The 20,367-nt window shown below is 45.3% G+C and overlaps 1 protein-coding gene across 1 annotated transcript in view; it reads left to right on the plus strand.

The window, feature by feature from the left end:
- LOC119381695 (Down syndrome cell adhesion molecule homolog) overlaps positions 1 to 14,493 on the plus strand; it is a 282,436-nt gene extending 267,943 nt beyond the window's left edge. The window contains 5 exon segments of the mRNA XM_037649466.2: positions 3,446 to 3,690; positions 4,521 to 4,602; positions 6,638 to 6,758; positions 10,985 to 11,112; positions 12,700 to 14,493. Of these exon segments, the coding sequence (XP_037505394.1) occupies positions 3,446 to 3,690; positions 4,521 to 4,602; positions 6,638 to 6,758; positions 10,985 to 11,112; positions 12,700 to 12,755 (632 nt within the window). The 3' untranslated portion in view covers positions 12,756 to 14,493.
- The last annotated feature ends 5,874 nt before the right edge of the window (positions 14,494 to 20,367 follow it).

Raw genomic sequence — 20,367 nt, forward strand, 5'->3', positions numbered from 1 at the left:
CATAATTGTACGCTCATTTGACCTCTTTCTCCCTCATATACTGCCGAATACCATACCGACCTTCATATTTCACCATTTTCTCATCCACTGTAAGGTTCCGACGGGGTTAAGAAATAGCGTAGAAGAATCGTTGATGTGTTGCAATAGAGAAGACACGTAGTGAAGTTTCTCGTGGGTTGCGACGGTCGTCTTCTTCAGATCAGAGACACTCAAAAAGCCTTGAACCTTTTCCGTGGCATCACTGATGGTGGACAAAGGCCTGAAATGTGTGTCATCGACACCAACACCAATGCAAGCGCGGGATTACCATGTGTACATGGTAATCCATGTACACATGGAGTGCAACAAACTTTCTCATCTTCTCTTCAGTAACCTCCCTCCATGGATATGTCCCACTCACTGTATGTTGGCTTTTCGAAAGTATACATCCACGCATACTTATCTGTGTGGTTGCATATCTCTCTGACAACTTCTGCGGTGAAAAACAACACGAAGACGCCGCCGCGCAGCACACCGGAGCGTTGGGTCATAGTCCCTTCCGCGCCGTCTTCGCGGAGAGAACTGCGCTCTTTCTGTAGCAGGCGCCAAATTCTCCCGCCCGAATGAAGTTAACGCCTTGCGGATAAGAGCTGTTATCTTTAGAACGCACCGGATACGTTCACATCGACGCACGGCAGCGATAAAACGACCCGAGGAGAAGACGAAACTTACCGGCGGATGTTCCGGGGAGGTTTGACGCACTTTCGCCGTCCGTACTGAAGCCTGGCGAATCGAAGTCGTCCTCCGTGTCTGTGCTGCTACCATCATCCAGATATTCCCGCTCAGATTAATCGGAATCTGTCGAAATTTGTCGTTTCTGTGGAGCACCCGCGAGCGACATTGACGCGATGTTTGAAACAACGAGCGCTCACCTACCCGACTGCGAACCAGCTTTAAAAATCTCCCCTCGGCGGAAAAAAGAAACTCGCAAGCAAAACTGATAAAAAACATGTTATTTTACCCTTTGTATTGCGTTAGCTATCCGGAACCGCTCAGAGAGTGCCAAAATTTGAACTTGAAGTCATCGATAACATACTATCGATGGGAATAGGTGCGGTCACGAAAGTGTTAAGAAGGGTATTGAAGGCGAGAACGAAACCAATGAAAAAGGCGCCGGATTATATGATTCTTCCAATGGACGCACTCTTTACAGCCGAGACCATGCAGCTTTCCAGGAGAAAAGGCGAGCCCATTTCGACGGTTTTTTGTATATTTTTTTTTGCGATAGCAATTGTATAGACACTCTGAACAGGTTTTCACTATCATTGTCATGTTCCGTATATAGAGCCCAAATCCATAACATCGCTCCGCGCATCATATGTTCTACCCGCGAGTAAAAGCTCGCGAGCGTTGCCAAGGAACATGGCTAAAGCAGAGATGAAAGAAGCGGGCCATCTCCGTCACACGGAATAACATCAACCCGCGTGCGAGGCCTGCCGTCGATTGCTCCTCAAGCAGAAGGAAACGCCCCGCCCGTCATTTGCTGGGCGCAGGAGTAGGAAGGGATGTCTGGGGAGAGGGACTGCGTAACTCGAGCAGCAACTGTGAACTTTGACTAGAAGGGCGCGGTCGAGAGTGCTGGCACGCGCGCTATTTTGGCGACATCCCCCAGTGGACGGTTTGTATACCTTCTACGTGCTGTGAGCGCTGTGATCTCACTGCTTCGCGCTCGGACCACTAATATGACAAACTGACCGAAGACCGCTTCTCTCCCGGGAGCGGCCGTATTGCCATAAACCAACGTTTTGTAGAGTGAAGTGAGATGCTTCGCCCCCCCCCCCCCGAGCCGCGCCGGGCCGCGCCGAGCCGCACTTCCCTGTGCCACTGGGGCACCCACCGGTTTTTCTGAAGGGGAGAGGGGTGTCGGGACCTGGTGCTCGGTAGTGGGTGGGTGCTCATCCAAAAAGGTGGCTTCTCCTTTTCGCTCTTGTTTGCCTTTACTACCCTTCCCTCGCTGTGCTGTGCTCTGTTATGAGTTGCAGAAATTGGCATTCCTCCTAACTTCAAACCACTATCTTCTCCACATTCTCTGTGCATTGATGGTCATAGCGGATGAATGCATTGGCAGCTGCACTTCCCATTTTGCAGGTAATCCATGGCAGATACCAAAGCCAAGAAAGCCAAGATGCTAGTAGCTGCGTGTGTGTTGTCCTCCCATGTGCCTAGTTTAGGCAGTCACATAATCTCAAAGTTCCTGAGATACGATAGTGCAAGAGGCAAAGTGAGGTGATGTTTTTTTCTAAAGGCAATCAAGAGGTGCAAAAATTTTGTTCTGAATAGCAGTTGGGCAGTTTTTATAATTTAAATTCACTGGAGTCCACTCCTATTCCAATGCATGAAACCTTTCCGGGATTAGCTATGCAGTTTAAATTTGTCCTTCAATTAGAATTAAGCCACTTCAAGGTGTCAAGATTGTATGGTATATTATTTAAAGGGGTCATGAAGCACCCCTTGGGCTTGTTGAAAAAACACATTCTGCGGAAAGCTGACACGGCTATGAGCTGCTCTGCCAAATATTACAGTCGTGCGCGCCGCGTAATGGCCACAAGCGGAGCGCGAAGTTGCCGTTTCCCCAGGTACCCTCTTTTCAAACAGAGGCCGGTTCTCACTCTCGTCGGTGGGCGGGGCGTCTGTCCGTTTACGTCGCGGATCTGTCCGTTTACGTCGCAAGAGACATAGCATGCTTATTGGCCGATAGCCGACGTAAATCGAGAGCGGCGTTCGGATCAGATGCGCTTATTGCCGCGGGGTGCCGTCACATGCCGGCGCCGCACTCCTCAGTACACGGTAGCCGCACTCGCGCAAGTGAATCACAGCGGGAGAGCGATCGCGTTTCATGACGCGCGCTGACGTAATTTCTTTCCCCCATGCCATCCCTCCCTGTCTAGCTTCCAATGCGCTCGTCGGCACGAGAAAAGAGAGAAAGCGCTGGGAGCGTGCGCCAAACCCCCGTAACTCCGCTGATTCTTGACGGATTCGAGAAATTTTTGCGGCAATCGATTCGGGAGGCAGTACACTCCGATACTGAGGTCATTAGATCATTACTTGAAAAAGTGGTTCATGACCCCTTTAACTTTTCTTTTTCATGCATCTTCCTCGAACCTACAGACTTCCACAAAATTATTCCCTTCAACAGTTGTTGCCACGCTTTTAGTTGCTGGTTCATTGAGCCTCGTTACGCTAACTGCTAATATAGTGGTTAGCTCTGTAGGTCGTTCAACTGCCTGGGGTGGTATTTGGATCAATACCTCTGCATAGACAAAGTTTTCTCCACTTCTATCACCATTAAATAAAAGTTTCACGTTCATGAGCCCAGGCGTAGCTGTTGGTCATAAAATGCCCATTCGTTTCTATCGCTGTACTTTCTTTACCCTTTACAATGGCTTTTTTTTACACTCTTTCTTAGATTCATGCTCTGAAGACAAGAACTTGGAGGCCATGAGCTTGTCCATCCTGAAGCAGACTGGTAGCAGCCTGGAGAGTGCCAGCCCCAACAAGGAACAGCTTTACTATCCTTCTCCATATGCCATGGGTCAGGTGCAGGCACTTGGCAAGCAAGGGGGTGGCTGTGCAGATGGTGAAGCAGCTGCAGCGCAGACACTCAAGAGAACGAGACGGGAACACATCTACGAGGTACCCTACCCAAGATGGGTATGTTCTGCGTGTTGCCACAGTGCGGCCAAAATACTACTTTTCGTCCCGAACATTGCACATTTACATCTGTCATTAACCAGGGCTCAGTTCAGCTTCAAAAGCTTGTTATGCTCTTCAAGCACCGTTTAATTCGGTTCAATAAAAATTTGGCTTCACTACATTCCTTGCAGCTTCAATATAAATAGGTTAATCGACAATCACCCACATGGTTATTAATTTCCGTTTCTTAACCCTTCCGCGAAGTTGCGGGATTTCGCAGAACTGATTTGCAATAATAAGGGGTAGCCCGCTGCTTCTACAATGCGCATATTGTTTTTCACACCCATTGCTCACTAACAAAATGACTTTCACAGGCAGCTGGTGCAGCTAAACATGCTGCTGCCTTATTTCATGCTTGCGAGGCCTACCAGAAATGTGGAAAGTTGTTGGCGAAATATCTTCGCGCAGGAGTAGAAAATGTATTAATTTAAAAGGTATCCTATCTGATTTGTCATGTAAGATATGCACAAGAACTTGCCAAAAAGTTATAGGCAGCATTTAAATTTGGGCTTCTTGCAGATCAACATTTAAACAGCTTTGGTGTTTGTATTTTCGTTTTCTGTTGTCTTAGTAGCCAATAGCTTAAACCTTTGAGGGCATGGAATGTTGTACTGCAATATGTCACACACTGTAAACTTAGTAGTACCATACTGGGCTGGCTCATGTTCTGGACAGCACAGCCTGTGGGTCAGAGTGCGGTGGTATTGTGCCAATCAGTGGTATGTTTTAGAACTGAGTTTGCGGTACTGTTGTAATTGAAGGTCTTGCGCTTTTACTTTCTTTACCAGACTGAAGAAGAACACTATTCACATATGAGAGATGGCACGCCTGCTCCCGTGTCCAACATTTATCAGACTCCTCGAAAAACTGGTAAGTGCTCTGCAGTCCAGCTGGTAAGAAGAGTACAAAGCCCAGTGCAAGCACTTCTGTGTGACTTGGCACCTTTAGTTCCTGGGGGTTTTGTTCCGTTAGCTGTGAAAAGCCATAGTTCCAGAGCTCGTAAACTTTTTGTGCAATAATGTAGCTTTTGTCACCTGCAATGCTAAAAGCTGTCTGGTTCAAAGTTATCTAACTCTAGTTTGTTAATGATAATATTATTGAGCACACAGAAAGACAGAGCACAAAAGAAGGTTACAGTAAAACCCAGGTGATACGAATCTCGCGGGGTAACGATTTATATTCGTATCATCCGAAATTCGTATCACCAGAAAATGTGGGAAATCAGTATGCAACAAAAGAAAGCTGGCCTACGTTTTCCATTTCTTGTTTCTCAGGGCCACAGCAACATTATGAAAACTCGGAATGATTGCTAGTAAAGTTTCTAGACATCGGCTGTCATACTTGTAGTCGTAAATATAGAACACGTGCGCGGAACCAGATGTGTTACGACCCGCAACAGCTGGTAGCCCCTTCCTAATTTTATTACGCTCTTCTGCATGACGCCAGAGTACTGTGGCGAAAGTGACCTAAGGAGCGCTTTGCACACAATAGATGAAGGCCAGAAAATTTCAGAACCGCTGTCCTTTGTTGTTCTTTTTATATCACGTTGGTGGGGGGGCTGTTTTTTGGAAGGTTTGCTCAAAATTAGACTCTCCCGTCCAAATCGGAGAGTTGGCAGGTGTGCGCGTCCCCAGCAATCGTGCATGTTGACGTTGCGAGGCCTATCTCTTTCACCAAGACCGTCCACTTCTTCTTTCGGTCCTCATCCACCTACATAAACTGTCTGATTGCAAGGACATGGCTTGCATCGATGTGGCAGGCATGTGTAAACACCGTACAACGTTGCTGCCTCGAGCGCAGCAGCACGCGTTGACAAGTCGGCAATGGAAAGAAATGGCGACGCAAACGCCATCTGTAATCTAAACGGGCCTCTAAGATTTGCATGCACAATCTCGGAGGATAGTACCACGCACCGCTGATGGCCAACTCTGACAAACTGGCAGGCAGCGCGGTGTGAATGCCCGTGCTTGGGCTCCCGCGACCTGTTAGAACCTGCGTGGGAGCGTACGTTCGTATCAAACGTCGTGGAGTGAAAAACAGTTCGCAACAACTGCACTCTATTACATTGCAGGCTAATGGGCCTTGGCCAGGACTACAGAAAAATTCATATCACCCTGAAATTCGTACGATCCGTGATCGTATCACCGAGGCTCTACTGTATATATATGACAACTCCTGTTCTGTGTCGTGTCTTTTCTCGTGCTCAATAATATTGTCATCATGCACCTACCAGGCCCTCAAAGAGTCACTTTAAGTCTTTCTTGTCAACTGAAGACCTTGTTGCATAATAACAATAATTTCTGGGGTTTAACGTGCCAAAACCACAATATGATTATGAGGTACGCCGTAGTGGAGAGCTCCTGAAATTTCGACCATCTAGTGTTCTTTAATGTGCACTGACGTCGCACAGTACATGAGCCTCTAGCATTTCGCCTCCATCGAAATGCAACCGCCGCAGCCAGGACCAAACTTACAACTTCCGGCTCAGCAGCTGAACACCGTAACCACTGTACCACTGAGGTAGACATTCTTGTTGCGTGCAGATCCTCTTGTGGGGCATAATGATTAATAAGCTGCCACCCCCCCCCCCCCAGCTTTAACATGCCCTTTGCAGCAAAAAGCTGCTGAGTGTTCACTGTCACCATGCATGGATGATATCATCATTGTTAGCCGAATGCTATCTGGGTCAGCCCGAATGCACTGCCCATGGGAGGGCAAAATAATGGAAAGTAATATAGATTACAGGGGCGTGCTGCCAGCAAAATTGTTGGCCAGTTTTCACTCTAATGTTCGCATCAGTATCGACAAAAAAGTATTTTGACAAAAATACGCGGGGAAAAAGAAAACCATGGCTGCGACAGAGGTTGCACACTACAATAACTTTTTTCTCCTTTCACTCTTCCAGGTTTGGCAACTAGAACAAATTCCGACTCTGCTGCACAGCTAGCCATGGAAGAACAGCGACTGTCCAGAGAAAGCAGAAACCATAGATTGGGTTTCAAGTCATCTAGCCTAGCCTCTGACAAGTAAGAGCAGAATAAAAGTAATGGAATGGGCAGGGATGACAAATTGAATGCTGAACAGCCATGTTGTGATAGTGTGGAGAAAGCTTCACCACAAGGGCGAAGCAATGAATGTGATTACAACAAATTGGAATGTCTCACGAAGAACGACAAGCAGCCCGAAATGTGCAGCGCGCTGCTGAAGCACGAAGGACGCACAAGAACACACACAGACGAGCTCGAACAACATTCACAACTCGACACTTAAGGCGCGCTGCTCAGACACAAAGAAGGAAGCACGAAACTAACACACAAGTACACACAGGACGAGCACGAACCAACAACTGTCACAGTTGTTACTTCCTTGTGTTTGAGCAGCGTGCTCCTTTCGCAAACGCAGCCGCTGCAGCAAGAGAAGTAAGATTCGTGCGCTCTGTAACATCAACACAATCTTTGCAGTGAAAGCACAAGACAAACAAACTGCCCCCATCAAGAGATAAGCATGCGCACGTGGGCGACTACACCCTTTAGGGCAAAGTACGAATGGTAGCGGAGCGCATGCATCGCAACAAGCGGGGCGACAACCTCTAAAGCGCGCCCTTAGCGTAATCTCGCTGATAATGCAGCGAACATGCTGATATGCCACAGAGATCGGCGTACCGCCAGCGGTAAATAGTGTATATAGATACGTAGCTCGCTGTTAGGCTTGTGGCCGAGCCGTCTAACACAATGCGCTGCTGAGCAAGGGGTTGCCCGTTTGAATCCGTGCTTCGGAAAGTATTTTTCGGAATTACTTTTCTTTGTGGCTTTTATATAAGTAGAACCTCGCTGATACGTTTTTGAAGGGACTGTAGGAAATAAACGTAAGAGACGGGAAGCGCAAGAGCCGAGAAACAGGAAAAACGACAAAATATTTAGTGGTACAGAATTTTATTTCAATGCTTACGAGCAGCATGAAAATTGGTGCGCTCAACCACGATCTAGTCGACGGATAGAAACGCGGAGCTGGGGACAGCCTCATCCACAGAAATGTAATCAACATATGTGATTTTTTTAACACCAACAGTTGTAGGCATGAAAGAACTAAGCACACGCAATCACGACCAGCGCGGCGAGTCCGACCGCGAACCGCGCGCACGACCATGCGAGCTCCAACCAGCTCGAACTCCTCCCGTCCTCCGACAAATAACGATGATGAGTCTACGCCAGCGCAATGGCAGAAGTGAATGCCAATCTCGAAGGCCTTGCTTTCGCAAGCAATTACGTCATAGATGCCATCTTTGCAATACGAATCTCGAAGGCGATGCATTTGTTTGCATCAATTGAAAGATCCTGTTGCTTGCACCTCTCATGCGGCTAATGTTACGGTCAAACCAGGCCAAGCTGCGTGAAAATGCACCAATGACCGCTCTATTCGGTAGTCACACGGTCGGCTCCAAGCGCACTTCCCGACGTATCATACGGGAACGGTCCGACAGTTACGACGTAACAGCGGGGTTCCCAATACAGTAGACTCTCGTTAAACGGAACCTGAAGGGACCAGGAAAATGTGTTCCATTTAACAGGAGTTCCGTTTACTGAGAAATGAACAGTGGTGCAGAATGCAAATATGAAACCAATAATATTAGGGGCAGCTGTTCCATTTAAGCAGAAGTTCTGTTTAAGAGATTTCCGTTTAGTGAGAGTCTGCTGTACATTGTATCCTATGGGAGCTATGCCGGGACCGGCGGTAAACGACGTAACAGCCAGGAAAACGCAGCAGTGAGGAATGTAACACCGGGGTTCTGCTGTATATACACATACATATACATATAAGGAACATGATGGCGACGCCGATGACAACAAACAGTCAAGAGTGTCCATATAGTTTCTGTCACAATAATAATGCTAATTCCAGGAATGAGTATGTTAGGTAATTTCATGAAAGGCATAGTCCATCATCGGCAGTGAAGAGGTTCTGTAACATGTTCACAGCAGTTTGCTTGCTTTCTGTATGAAAGTTTTTCTTTATCCCTATGGCTGTACATAAGCATTTCTCTTGATGTATGCTCATATAGTAGCCTAATGCAGTTTTATTTGAGAAGGTTAGTCTTGCTTTGATCAGAGCTGCATAATATTACAAGGCGTAAATGCTGCTGTGTGCTGTTCGTCAACATTTGGTTGCTCTTACAACTAATGAATTGGTCATGCTAAGTTGTGCAGGGCATTTATGTTTCTGAAAGCAGTCATTATGGCTACGGGATATGTGCCACTTTATTTAATTTATGGTGTAAATGGAAAGTAGTGATATCAATTGCGATAATACACTAGTGTGCATTCTGTCATTTGCTTTAGAAATAAAATGGTTTAGACATAAAAATGGTTTAGAATAAATGGTTTAGAAATAAAAGGAAAAGGTTTAATTTTATCACACGAGAGCAGCACAGTGGCAGCCTTTGGCAGTTAAAAAGAACAACAACAAATGTGGCATCTGCATTTTTGGTGTAAGCAGTGTGCAGCATTACTTGTGTAGCACCCCCTAAGAAAAAGCCTGAGGTGGATTTGCAAGGAGTATAAGCATTATGTGAAACATATTGGTTGTAGCCAACACCTCTGCTATTTTCCTATCAGGCCAGAGCCAAGAGTGCCATAAAGTTACTGCCAAGCAGGCTTCGGTACCTGGTAAAACCATGTGACTGTTCCGGCTGATCGTTCATTTTCACTCTCATGCTTTCATTCTTGGCAGTTCTGGCATGTGTGACTGTGCTACACTTGAGCATTAGGCATTCCGGCTCATCACTGTCTGCAGAAAAATTATACAAAAAACTGATTGGTTAACACACAGCTCTTAGCTTTATATCATGGCTCAAAACTGCCACATTTACTTTAGTTATGCCTGTGCCTCTGGAGTGCGAAAAACTGGAAAAATTTCACTAAGTAATACGCAAATACGCACATATTTACATGTTTGTTAAGTTCGGCTAGCTGCATCTAGGTGGCACTAGTCACTGTCTTGCAGTGTATAGAATCAACATCAACACGGGATCTGCCAGATACCAGGTGTTGATAGTGGAAAATTTGACGTATTCACTGGTATTCAATGGTTTCTGCTGCACTGAGGCATGTTCCTTAGGTTCATGGTACATTCAAGCACACGACGTGCTTGAACTCGGGCCTCGGCTGGAAGAAGTGCACTTGAGGATTTTTAACGTATGACATATCATTTGATTTGAGGTTGTTGTCAAGACCTGCTAGTTAATCTAAATCTCAAACTGTTATTGGTGTCGCAGAAGGAGACCAGGTTTGGGAAAGCGTGATGAAGCAAGCTCAGCTTATCAAAGGATGAGGGCAACTGTCTAAATGTGGTCATAGTTGGCTGCTAGTGGTCGCATTTTCTAGTGTCGCAGTCTGAATGCACATAAACGCTTGAGTGAGTAGCCATCAGCTTACCTAACACAAGGCTCACACACTGCAAAATATTTTTTTAATGCTGTAAATAGCAGTACTACAAGGAACAAACTAGGAAAGCACTTGGCACTGATGCCACTTTCTTTCTCAATAGAGCATTGTGTGCAGTAAAATACTTGGGAGTGTTAATGCCTATCATTGTATTTCATTGCATCATGACTTGATTTGTATGTTTGTAGTGCCTAAGCGTTGCACATGAAAGCAGTACCCAGGCATGGCTCTTAATGAGGGCACAGAGCACAAGACTCGCATTGCTTCAGTGTGGGGGTAGACATGAGGAAGACTGGCAAGGAGAAGCAGCAGTGCTTGCAGCTTAGTTTTAGCACCAAGTTGCAGCCTCCGGAGCATGGACTGAATTAGTGTGCTTAGATCCATGCTCTTTGGCCTTATTTTCCGTTCAGAAGCACAGTAGTACTTGTGGTCTTGATGATCACAAATTACTTTACAAAAATCGAAGCACCTAGCCTTTAAGGACACATACACAAGAAGAGAAGTTTTGACAACAAATGCACACACACACTCTGGGTATCTTTTCTAGTATACGGCTCTTTAAAGGCTGGGTTCTTCGATTGTCCAAGCTATGTACCAACAGGCCCAGCACGAGACTCTTCTATCGTAAATTATTTATGGCAAAGATAGCACAATGTTCGATAGCTTCCTTTACATGCAAATAGAATAAGTAATGAGGCACAGAGAACATTGTTTCCTTGGTGTAGGTCTATTATTCAAGGAGTTCATCATCACCTGCCAGACTAAACAGCCAGTAAAGGCTGATTTCGATCCTGCCTATCGTTCTCTTTCAGTCATTCTGCTGCAGATGACAGCGACAGTGAGGGTGCGGCGTACACGTTTCGCCTGACAACAAATGGAAGCTACGGTGACCACCAAGAAATGTCAGAGGCAGAGTGCGACAGGGATCAGCACACAAGAGGTTAGTGGCACTGCACAAGCTTGGGGAAAGAATGAATCTTCACAATGTCATAACCTACTTGGCAAGCAGGCAAATTCGGAGCAAGTGCTCATTCACACTTGTAACAACTTCATATTTGGTATTACACTCAAACCTCATTATAACAAAGTCACATATGCCACGAAAATAACTTCGTTATATCCGAAAATTCGTTATAAACGTTTATTTGTAACATGTATCTATGACAAGATTATTCTTCATTTACTTCGTTATAACCGATAATTCGTTATATCCGTGTTCGTTATATCGAGGTTTGAGTGTATATTTGCTGAAATATCAGGTGCCTGCCTCCCAGAAGTCGCTTCAAGAAACTTTAAAGGGATATCATAGCACTTGAAACCAATCAAGCATTTTTTCAAAAGTTTATTTATGTTATTATGATAACATTTTACAAGGAGGTTCATCCCATGATGAGAAAATGTAGCCCACAGTTTCACTTTTAGAACATTCTTTAGCGATCCAAACATGGGCTTGTTGGTGTTATGTCATCCTTCAAGAAGCACTTATTTGGCTAACAAAATACGATTTTTTTTCTTGGAGTCAATCTAGATTTTTAGAGACCGTAATTTACCCATTTCTTGTGATTCTCATGCTAAAAATGACTTTGGTGACAGAATGTACCATTATATGAAATTGAGTTATTGAAACTTGGACAAAGTTGGTAAACTAGTTTGCTATTCCCCTACAGTCTTGATGTTTGATGTCAAGTACGTAAAAGATTACTCAAGCCCGAAACTCTTATGTGCTCATAGCGTAAAGCAGCAGCTGTTTGTGTGTACTTATCAACCAATGTCACATGAAGTGACCTGCAGTAGGCCAGATGTGGCCAAAAATGATCGCACATTGCCTGTAGTAGGAATAGAGGAATAGTAGGTAGTATTACACTTTTCCGTGAATTACGGGGTCTCAAATGTAACCACTCGGATCCACAAGTTTGTGCAACACAATCTGGAAAATGGTGCCCTCGAACTTGACTACACGAGAGGCTGAGGCTGCTGATGGTTTCACTTTCTTGACAGAATCATAAGATGACAGCACACCATGCCACTCTCAGTGGAAGCAAATGGAAAACAAATCTTCGTCATTAATGCACCCTTACTGCACTTTTTCTTTGGTGTCATTACTGATTTTATCACACTAAGAAAGCAAAGTTATGACTACTGAGCTAACATGAAGCTATCCGTGGATATCTCCAATGTTGTGGTTGGAGGGCAAGACTACAGAGGTGCTAGAGTTGACGGGGAGAGAGTGTGCCGAACTTTGAGAAAGACATAGAAAGTGTATGGTTCTAAAAGTGGAAACGGGCACAAATTTTGAAGTAGCAGTCGGAGGAGAGTGAATGCATATGCTGCAATAAAAGAAACTTCAGTTTCAAAAACAGTGCACAAGGTGCAACAGGCATAAATTTCCGAATCCAGGTTCAAGTATTAAATATTTCCCGAGACATGTCTGCACGAGATTGAGTAATCTGTGTTCTTAAAGATCAGAGCTTTGTGCACAATTGGCACCCGTTTCCTGACAAAGCTTTAATTTCCCTCATCCCCACAGCAAAGCACCTGGAAGCACTGGGAATTCACGTCACTCCGGGCTACGGCATAACCTGAGACATACTGCAATCGCAAGATCCAACCGAAGTGAGGGAGACGTGTGTGTGAATCACTTCCTCTCCCGCTGGTCGTCCTCGCAAAACTGCACAGAAGCTACATGCCGCACAAACACTGCCGCAGTTGGTGTGTGTGCGTTGTTGATCGTTGGTTCTTGCTCATCGACATTCCTGATGCGCTCCATGTCAAGACTGCCAGGCGTGCTCTCAAGCTCGGGCGCGAGGACCCAGAGTGTTCTAAACGGGAGCCTGCATATCGTGCCTCAGTGGGATGAGTCTGCGCTGCATTTTTGTATATAATTGCGTGAAAAAAAAAATCTCTTTTTGTCATGGAAAACTGCACGTTGCTGCATTTCACCAGTGCATTCACACTGCCGATTTGGTCCTCAGAGAAACATGGCTATGGCCCTTACTCATAATTTGACCACGAGAGAGGTTATGAGGAAGAATAATAAGGAAAGCCGAGCTAGTTGGCATGAATGCGTTGTGGGGTGACGCAAGAACAAAGGGACACAGGCTAGAAAGACAATAGATTCAGGAATCATCTTTCAAGCCTGTGTCCCGATGTTTTTGCGCTACTCCATAATGTATCCTATGCATTCCCCATAGTCCTGCTTTATTGAGCCCAGTCGTTTATGCTATGTTTCAAGTTTGTTCTCTGATATTAATGCAACCACTGAACATATTAAGTTTTGTAGACTTCTCTTTCTTTTTTGGCCATGCAGGTCTAATCTATGGCCATAGAGACTCTAATCAAGTTTGTTGCTTTGAAAGGTTTATTTACAACTTGCAAGATGAGACCTTGGAAGGAAGATGACAATATGACTTACTATCAGAAATTGTAGACTTGCATAACACGGGAACTGTTCTTGACGTTCTTTGATGAAGGTTTATCCTGCTTACACAGGAGTAGGCCTCACAGGAACATGTATTGCAGCTAGCACTGAAAAAAGTCTCGTGGAGTCATTTCCATGCCTGTTTTTGTAGTCTGCCTTACTCGTGCTTCATTTGTGGCTTACACACTTATTGCAAATGGTATCATGTGCACAGAAAATATTAACTGAAAAGGATGCAAGGAGTTTGGTTTCTTGGCCGACAAGGTGCAGCTAACCAATGCTAGTTATCAAATGGCTTGACAAAAAAATGTTTTCCTTCCCAAAAAATTTACAATGAATGGTTTGGAATTTTTACAGTTGAACAAGTTCCACTTGATTGCAGATGTTTTGAAGTTGTTTGTGTGCGTGCAGGAGTGTGACACAGAAAGGTGTGAATGTGCAGACTGAGAGCACATGGAAGATACCTACGTGATGGATGCAGGTTCGATATTTTCATAAAGAAAAATCTAGATCTTTTGTAAATATGTGTACATAAGTCATGTTATGATTGATCAAGCAGGCCATGTTTTATATGCGGTGTACAGAAAAGAGGATGTGCACAGCTAGAATAATAATATTTCTGTTTTACATTAAGGATGCCCAGAGTATGCTGTTGTGAAGCGGAAGAATAGGCATTTCTTCAGCGCCAAATCATTATTTGTTATTGTGCTAGGCATTGTGGCAGTTGACCTTACACGCACTTATCAGAATTGTTGAATGAATACACATTTTTGTTTGAATTGTGGGTGGAACTTCATGTTAAAACAGTGCTTCATGTTATAGTGTCTTTTCAGGCAGGGAAGAATGTCTGCATTGCCCTAAATAAAGTTCTGCATTGAGGATTTGCATTGGCTTATGCTGTAAGATTTTATTAGTTTTATTAGTTATGAGATTTTGAACAACGACCCGGTACTGCAAAGAAAAACAGTTGGATCACTCTGATATTTAGTGATGCCGCACTCTCATAGTCTGCTTGGCTTACATCGTTAACTTGATACTTCTCATACCGACACTTGTCATCAGGGCCTAACTTAATTGCAGTTGAACCTTGACATGCAAGGGAGAACTTCAACACGTGGTTGTTCAATGTGGCATAGTAGCAGCAACAAGATCCTGTGAGGTGAAGCATGTCCGAAATATGTGATCATGAAACAATTAGTAGTCATGCAGGAAGTGAGCATGGAATGTTCATGTGTGTTTGTTCATCTACTGCTGTTAGTATCAGTTATAGGGGGCACAGGGGGGAGGGGCGCATTCTTTTTTGTCCACTTTACTTTATTCACATTTATATCGTAATTACTACAAATAACACCCCCTATGCTTTCCTTGGCGTTATTGTCTGTTCTCCTTAATATTATGTGTAACAAAGAAAAACGAGCCCTTAAAAGTCACCTTCGTTCCTTGATATATATATATATATATATATATATATATATATATATATATATATATATATATATATATATATATATATATATATAGCAGAGGCTGAAAGAACTCAAAGCAATGAGGCAAGCTTCGAGCATGAAAATGACCGTAAAAGCTTTGGTGTCAACGGGTCCGCGAAGCGGCCAGAAGGCTGGCTAGGTCTTTCAGTCCCCACGTGGGAGCAGCCCTCTTCGGGCTAGGAAACTAGCGCGACCTATTGGACCTTAATGAAGTTCTTTCATCCATCCATCCATCCGCAGAAAACCACAGATACGCCACAGGAATTGGACAAGCCCCCCTACCGAGTACAACAGGTGCGAGCGTTAAGCGAAAACTCTGCTCGGCGAAGTGGAGCACGTGAAACACCTGAAAGAAAGAGAAAAGGAAAGCAATAGAAAAAAGCAGAAAAACAGAGAGAAATAAAGCGAATAAAGACATAGAAAGAGAGAGAAAGAAACAGACTCGAAAGAGAGATAGAAAAAACAGAAAGCAAGACAATTAAGTAGAGAAAAAAGGAAGAAACAGAAATAAAGATGGAGAGAAAGAGAAAGAAATAGATAGACAGAGAAAGGAAGAAATAGAAAGAAATAGAAAGCAACAGGTAAAAAAAAAACATACAACAAACAAAAGAAAGAAAAGAAAACGAAAGGCAGCTTCGCACTAGTGGTGCGAAGACTGAGGTAGCAGCGGAGCTGGTGGCGTTCCCCTCCTCCTCGCCCTAACCTCCTTATTTCTTTATTTCTTTCTCTCTCTATTTTTTTCTGTTTATCGGTCTTTCTATCTTTTTTTCTCTATCTTCAATTTCTTTCTCTCTATATCTGTATTTCTCGCTTCCTCTTTCTATCTCTTTCTCTCGCTCTATATATCTTTCGCTTTCTTTGATTCACTGTCTTTCTCTCCATCTTTATCTTTCTGCCTTTCGCTCTTTCGATTTCTGTCTCTGTCTTTCTTTCTATGATTGTTTTACTCTCTCCTCTTCTCCTTTCCCTCACCCTCACATTTGTCCTCCTCTCCCTCACTTCCCTTTCCCACCCCCTTGCTATACTGTACTATACAAGGCTATGCTGCGCTGTGCTAGCGTGCCTGGATAGCCGAGTGGTTATGACGCTCGCCTTCGGGTGGTGTGTCCGCGGGTTCGAATCTCGTCTAGCCAAGAATTTCCCCCTCCCCTAGAATTTCTCTATTTCTCTGTCTTTATTCCTCTTTCTCTATCTTCCTCTGTACTCGTCGTCTCGCCCATCAGGGGTTTTTGAATCCCGCGCCGGAGAAATCGGCGCTTGTGTTTTAGGAGTGAAGCAGAAGACGGCGACGACGACGATGAAGGAGAGGACGAAAAGAGCGCGTGCCGGTTCACGATGATGAGTTGTCTGGTGCCACCGTGCAAACTACGGCGAGCTACAAAAACTTCGCTGTTAAAAATACAGAGAAACAAGGAAGGCCACCCAGCTGCGCTCTTCCTTCATGCTTGGCGTCTCTAGTGGGAAGCTGCCGTAATTTTTCGACTACATTTGAGGTGGTACTCGCCGAAATGGATGGGACGTTCGGCGTGGAATGGCCCTTGCATAAGTTCGAGCTAACGGAGTGCATTTGCATAAAGACTGCTTCAACGGCCTATTGAAAATTCTCCAAGATGACGTAATTTTCTGTATTGTCTGATCTTCAACTTTGTCGAATGCCAAGTCAGCCATTCAGAGCGGCGGCGCTGCGGGAGCGCGTGCGCATGGCCGCTCGCGACGGATGCACAGAGAAAAAAAGCGGTCATTTGCGTATGCGCCTGCCACGGAGGAAGGTGTGCGTCTGGCAAGGTGCAGGCGAAGGCGACCACCTGCTCGTCACAGCAGGCCACACAACCCCGAAGAAGTGGCCCCGTCCAGGCGACTTGTCCTTCCATAACGCTGGGCGCAGAGGACTGCCAAGACTTCCTTCAGGGCCGCAGTGGTACCACTGGATTCGATCGTCTCTCGCCGCCCCCCCCCCCCCCCACCCGCCCATGTACCAGTCCTGTCGGTTGGCCATCCGGATCCGCTGTTGACGAGCCTGTCCGACAGCAATACGCGCAAACGTAAGCATTAATTTTACGACGCTGTTACTTTCAGGCTTTCAGGTAGTACTGTGCTAATGCTCCAGAGCACACCGCCAGAGCGCGTTACATTCGAGTGGGCGGAATTTATTCATTTTCGGCCTCCCTGGGATTACAAAGGTGATAACGTTGAGCTTCGGTCAAATGGCTCCTTACGCGTCGAGTCTGCCTCCATAGAAGCGGAAAAATGCGTTCGCAGTTTGTGTAGCTACAAGGGAACTATACAACGTCCTCTAGTCATGTTGTTGTTCTTTTCTAACAACACGAGTTGTGTTGAAAAGAAACCGAGTTTTCGTTTAACAGCGAATCTGTTCTTAGTCTACCCTTCGCCGTTCGTTAGCGTAAAGGCTGTTTCACATGTCGCGATTTCAGCGAAGAAAAACGCTTGGTTCGCTCTGTTCGCAACCACTGCTAATGGCGGTTTCGTTTCACATGGACTGCGAATGGTCTGCGATTTTCGCATGGATTTTCGTTCTGCTACTGGCACGGCACGCAAACTTGCTTTCTGCCGTTCTCTGCGACAGACACTGCATAATTTTTGAAACGTTATGTAAAAATCTGTGCGTTATGATAAGTTTTCATGAACTGCAGCGAAGACTACACGTGTTTGTCATTTAAAAACACCTTCCAATCTAAATTCATTTTAAAGTGCGCAACAGCCGCCATAACCAAAACGAACTCCTTGGCGCAAACTTGATGTCTCGGCCACCGCGGCGCTCTTTAAACGGATCCCGACCGAATATTCGCTCCGCTGCTGCGAACAAAGCGAAAATTTTTTAACACGTAGGTCGCTCACCGATGACAGCTGCGGCGAGAGCGAATAGCTTTTTTTTTCTGCGTGTGAATTCGCAGCCCGAAACTCGCTGCGTTTTGTCATGTGGAACGGCCTAAACGCGGGCATGCAAGCACAGCAGGGTGCGTTCAGATAAGAACGTCTGTGCATGCCCGCGGACCCCCTTTGATTTCGCTGAGAAAAATATATTTTGCTGTCCGAGTCCCCGTGGCCACGAAACCTATCTTAGTTTCGCAAAGAAAAAATTTTGCCTTAGTGAAAAAGAATTCGGAATCCCTACTCAGCAGAACCGCTTTTTGCGAATCGCGCGAAAATGACTTTGACAAGATCCTACAAAAGAACTATTGTAGCTGCGAGTCTCGCGCAATGGTGATAGTAATATGAATTTTCGGTGAGTGGAATGGGCCACGGCCGCACTGGAACGCTGATGTAGCGTTCCAGTGCGGCCTTGAATGAGCATGCAGGCATTTAAGCATTTAATGCGGGAATTTGCGTGCTTTGTCGGTGGTGTCGCTGTCCAGCGCCGGACGCGGAGTGGGGTGTCCGATTACATCACATATGACCGGGAAGCATGTAGCGCGACATGTCAAAGCCACGGCCGCTGTCAAAGCTTTCACATACGGAGGTGACACGGCATTTCGGACGCATACAATTATGTGCGGTTACAGTTGCAGCGTTTAGGGCGGCGCACGGTCAAGGAATTGGTCCGGTACGAAGTCTTGCGGGCAAAATCCACCATTGAAATTTCCAGGCGATCAGCAGAGAAACTGCATGAAAAACAAAATGCGATTAAACATCATGAATGCGCCGCTGCCGTCTTGTCCGCTTCGAATATTTTAAGCACCTTTCTTGTATTTGATTGCTTTATTACCTTCGTATATTTTTGGCGTCTGTCGTTGCTGTGTTGCCGTGATGTATTAATTATTATACTGTTAAATTGCTAATAAGTAGTCCCCCCGACAGTTTCGCAACCCCGAGACCTCCTCGTTGGGTGATCAGTAAAACGAATGATATACATTCATGAACGTAGGTCTTTTCGCTGGAAACTCTGCGATTGCCTAGCAGATTGCGCCAAGATGATGAAGCCTGCTACATTGAATCAACTTCAAACCATTGTGATGGTTCAGTAACTGCGGTGTTGCACTGCTAAGCTTGAGGTCATGGATCCGATTCTGCTCCAGCAGTGACACCTTGATAGAGAAAAAAAAGGCATAATTTGACGTTGTTTTGTGACCTTTCTGAGTAAATGATGACAGCCTCTGATGACCACGGTAATTTGAGCGGTCATGACATCCGAGTACAATTGTTATGTGGTTGAAAAGAGCTCTAAAGGACATTAACTGTGTACTCAACAGTGAATATTGTAGGGTCAATCTAATGATGAGGGAGTATAGCACGGTTTGCTAAGGCACGTTGCCGGGCTAGTTGGTTAGGATTCATAATTCGTACAGCGTAGCGCACCACGACAAGGACAGAGAAGAGGGACGCACAGACTGTGCGTCCCTCTTCTCTGTCCTTGTCGTGGTGCGCTACGCCGTACGAATTATGATAGCACGGTTGTCTGCTACTGATGTATTCAGTAACGTCAGTGTCTACCATTTCTTCAAAATTGGCTAGCGCGAAAATCGACAAGGACTAAGAAGGAACACTGATATACAGGACTAGCCAATTTGAAGATTATGAACCAACTAGTCCAACAACGTATACTCTTAAGTCTACCATTTCTGCCCGTTGTGACCCCCCCCCCCCTTTTTTTTTCTTTCTTTGCAGCTCCCTTTAACTCTGAAATGGCAGACCCGAACGTGGTTGCAAACTTTCTTGAAATATGGCAAGGGCTACACTACTCTGCTTTCGAGTTTCTCTCTTTCCAGGCAGAAATTACCAGCAGCAACAGACGCGCCACCGTTGGACATGACGTCATCACTAACCCCTTAAAACTAACACGCCAGGGATGACAAGGCGCCTTTGACAAAGATAGGTCCCCTATCGAAACGTCGGCCAGCCTGCTCTGAGGCACTTTCTCCTATTTGAAACCTATCCCACTCCGTGTATCCATCTGTCGGCTCCCTTTTTGACCTTGCCCAGCCACAGCGACATGCACAAGGGCTTTTTGCCTCTCTCAGAGATATTTCCTTCCTATACCGAGCTATTACGGTGTCGTAAGACAGATGCACGGCCAGTTTAACCTGTTTCATTGTTATGAACACTATGGCGACTTAGTGCGACTCAGTATTTTAAGAATGCGGAAGGGACAAAGTGACAGCTATGCGCTAGATTTGAACTGTCTAGTCGTAGTGCTTATGATCCACAACACAGTGCAAGTTCACTAGCCTAGCAACACGTTCATCTCTGTGATCACCTTCATGTAGTGGAAATGTACGGTGCACTTTTCAGATGGGCCGCAAAGTTCGAATAACTGGGCCAGTGAACGAAAACT

The sequence above is a fragment of the Rhipicephalus sanguineus genome, chromosome 2, assembly GCF_013339695.2.
Source record: "Rhipicephalus sanguineus isolate Rsan-2018 chromosome 2, BIME_Rsan_1.4, whole genome shotgun sequence".
Taxonomy (NCBI): Eukaryota; Metazoa; Arthropoda; class Arachnida; order Ixodida; family Ixodidae; genus Rhipicephalus; species Rhipicephalus sanguineus.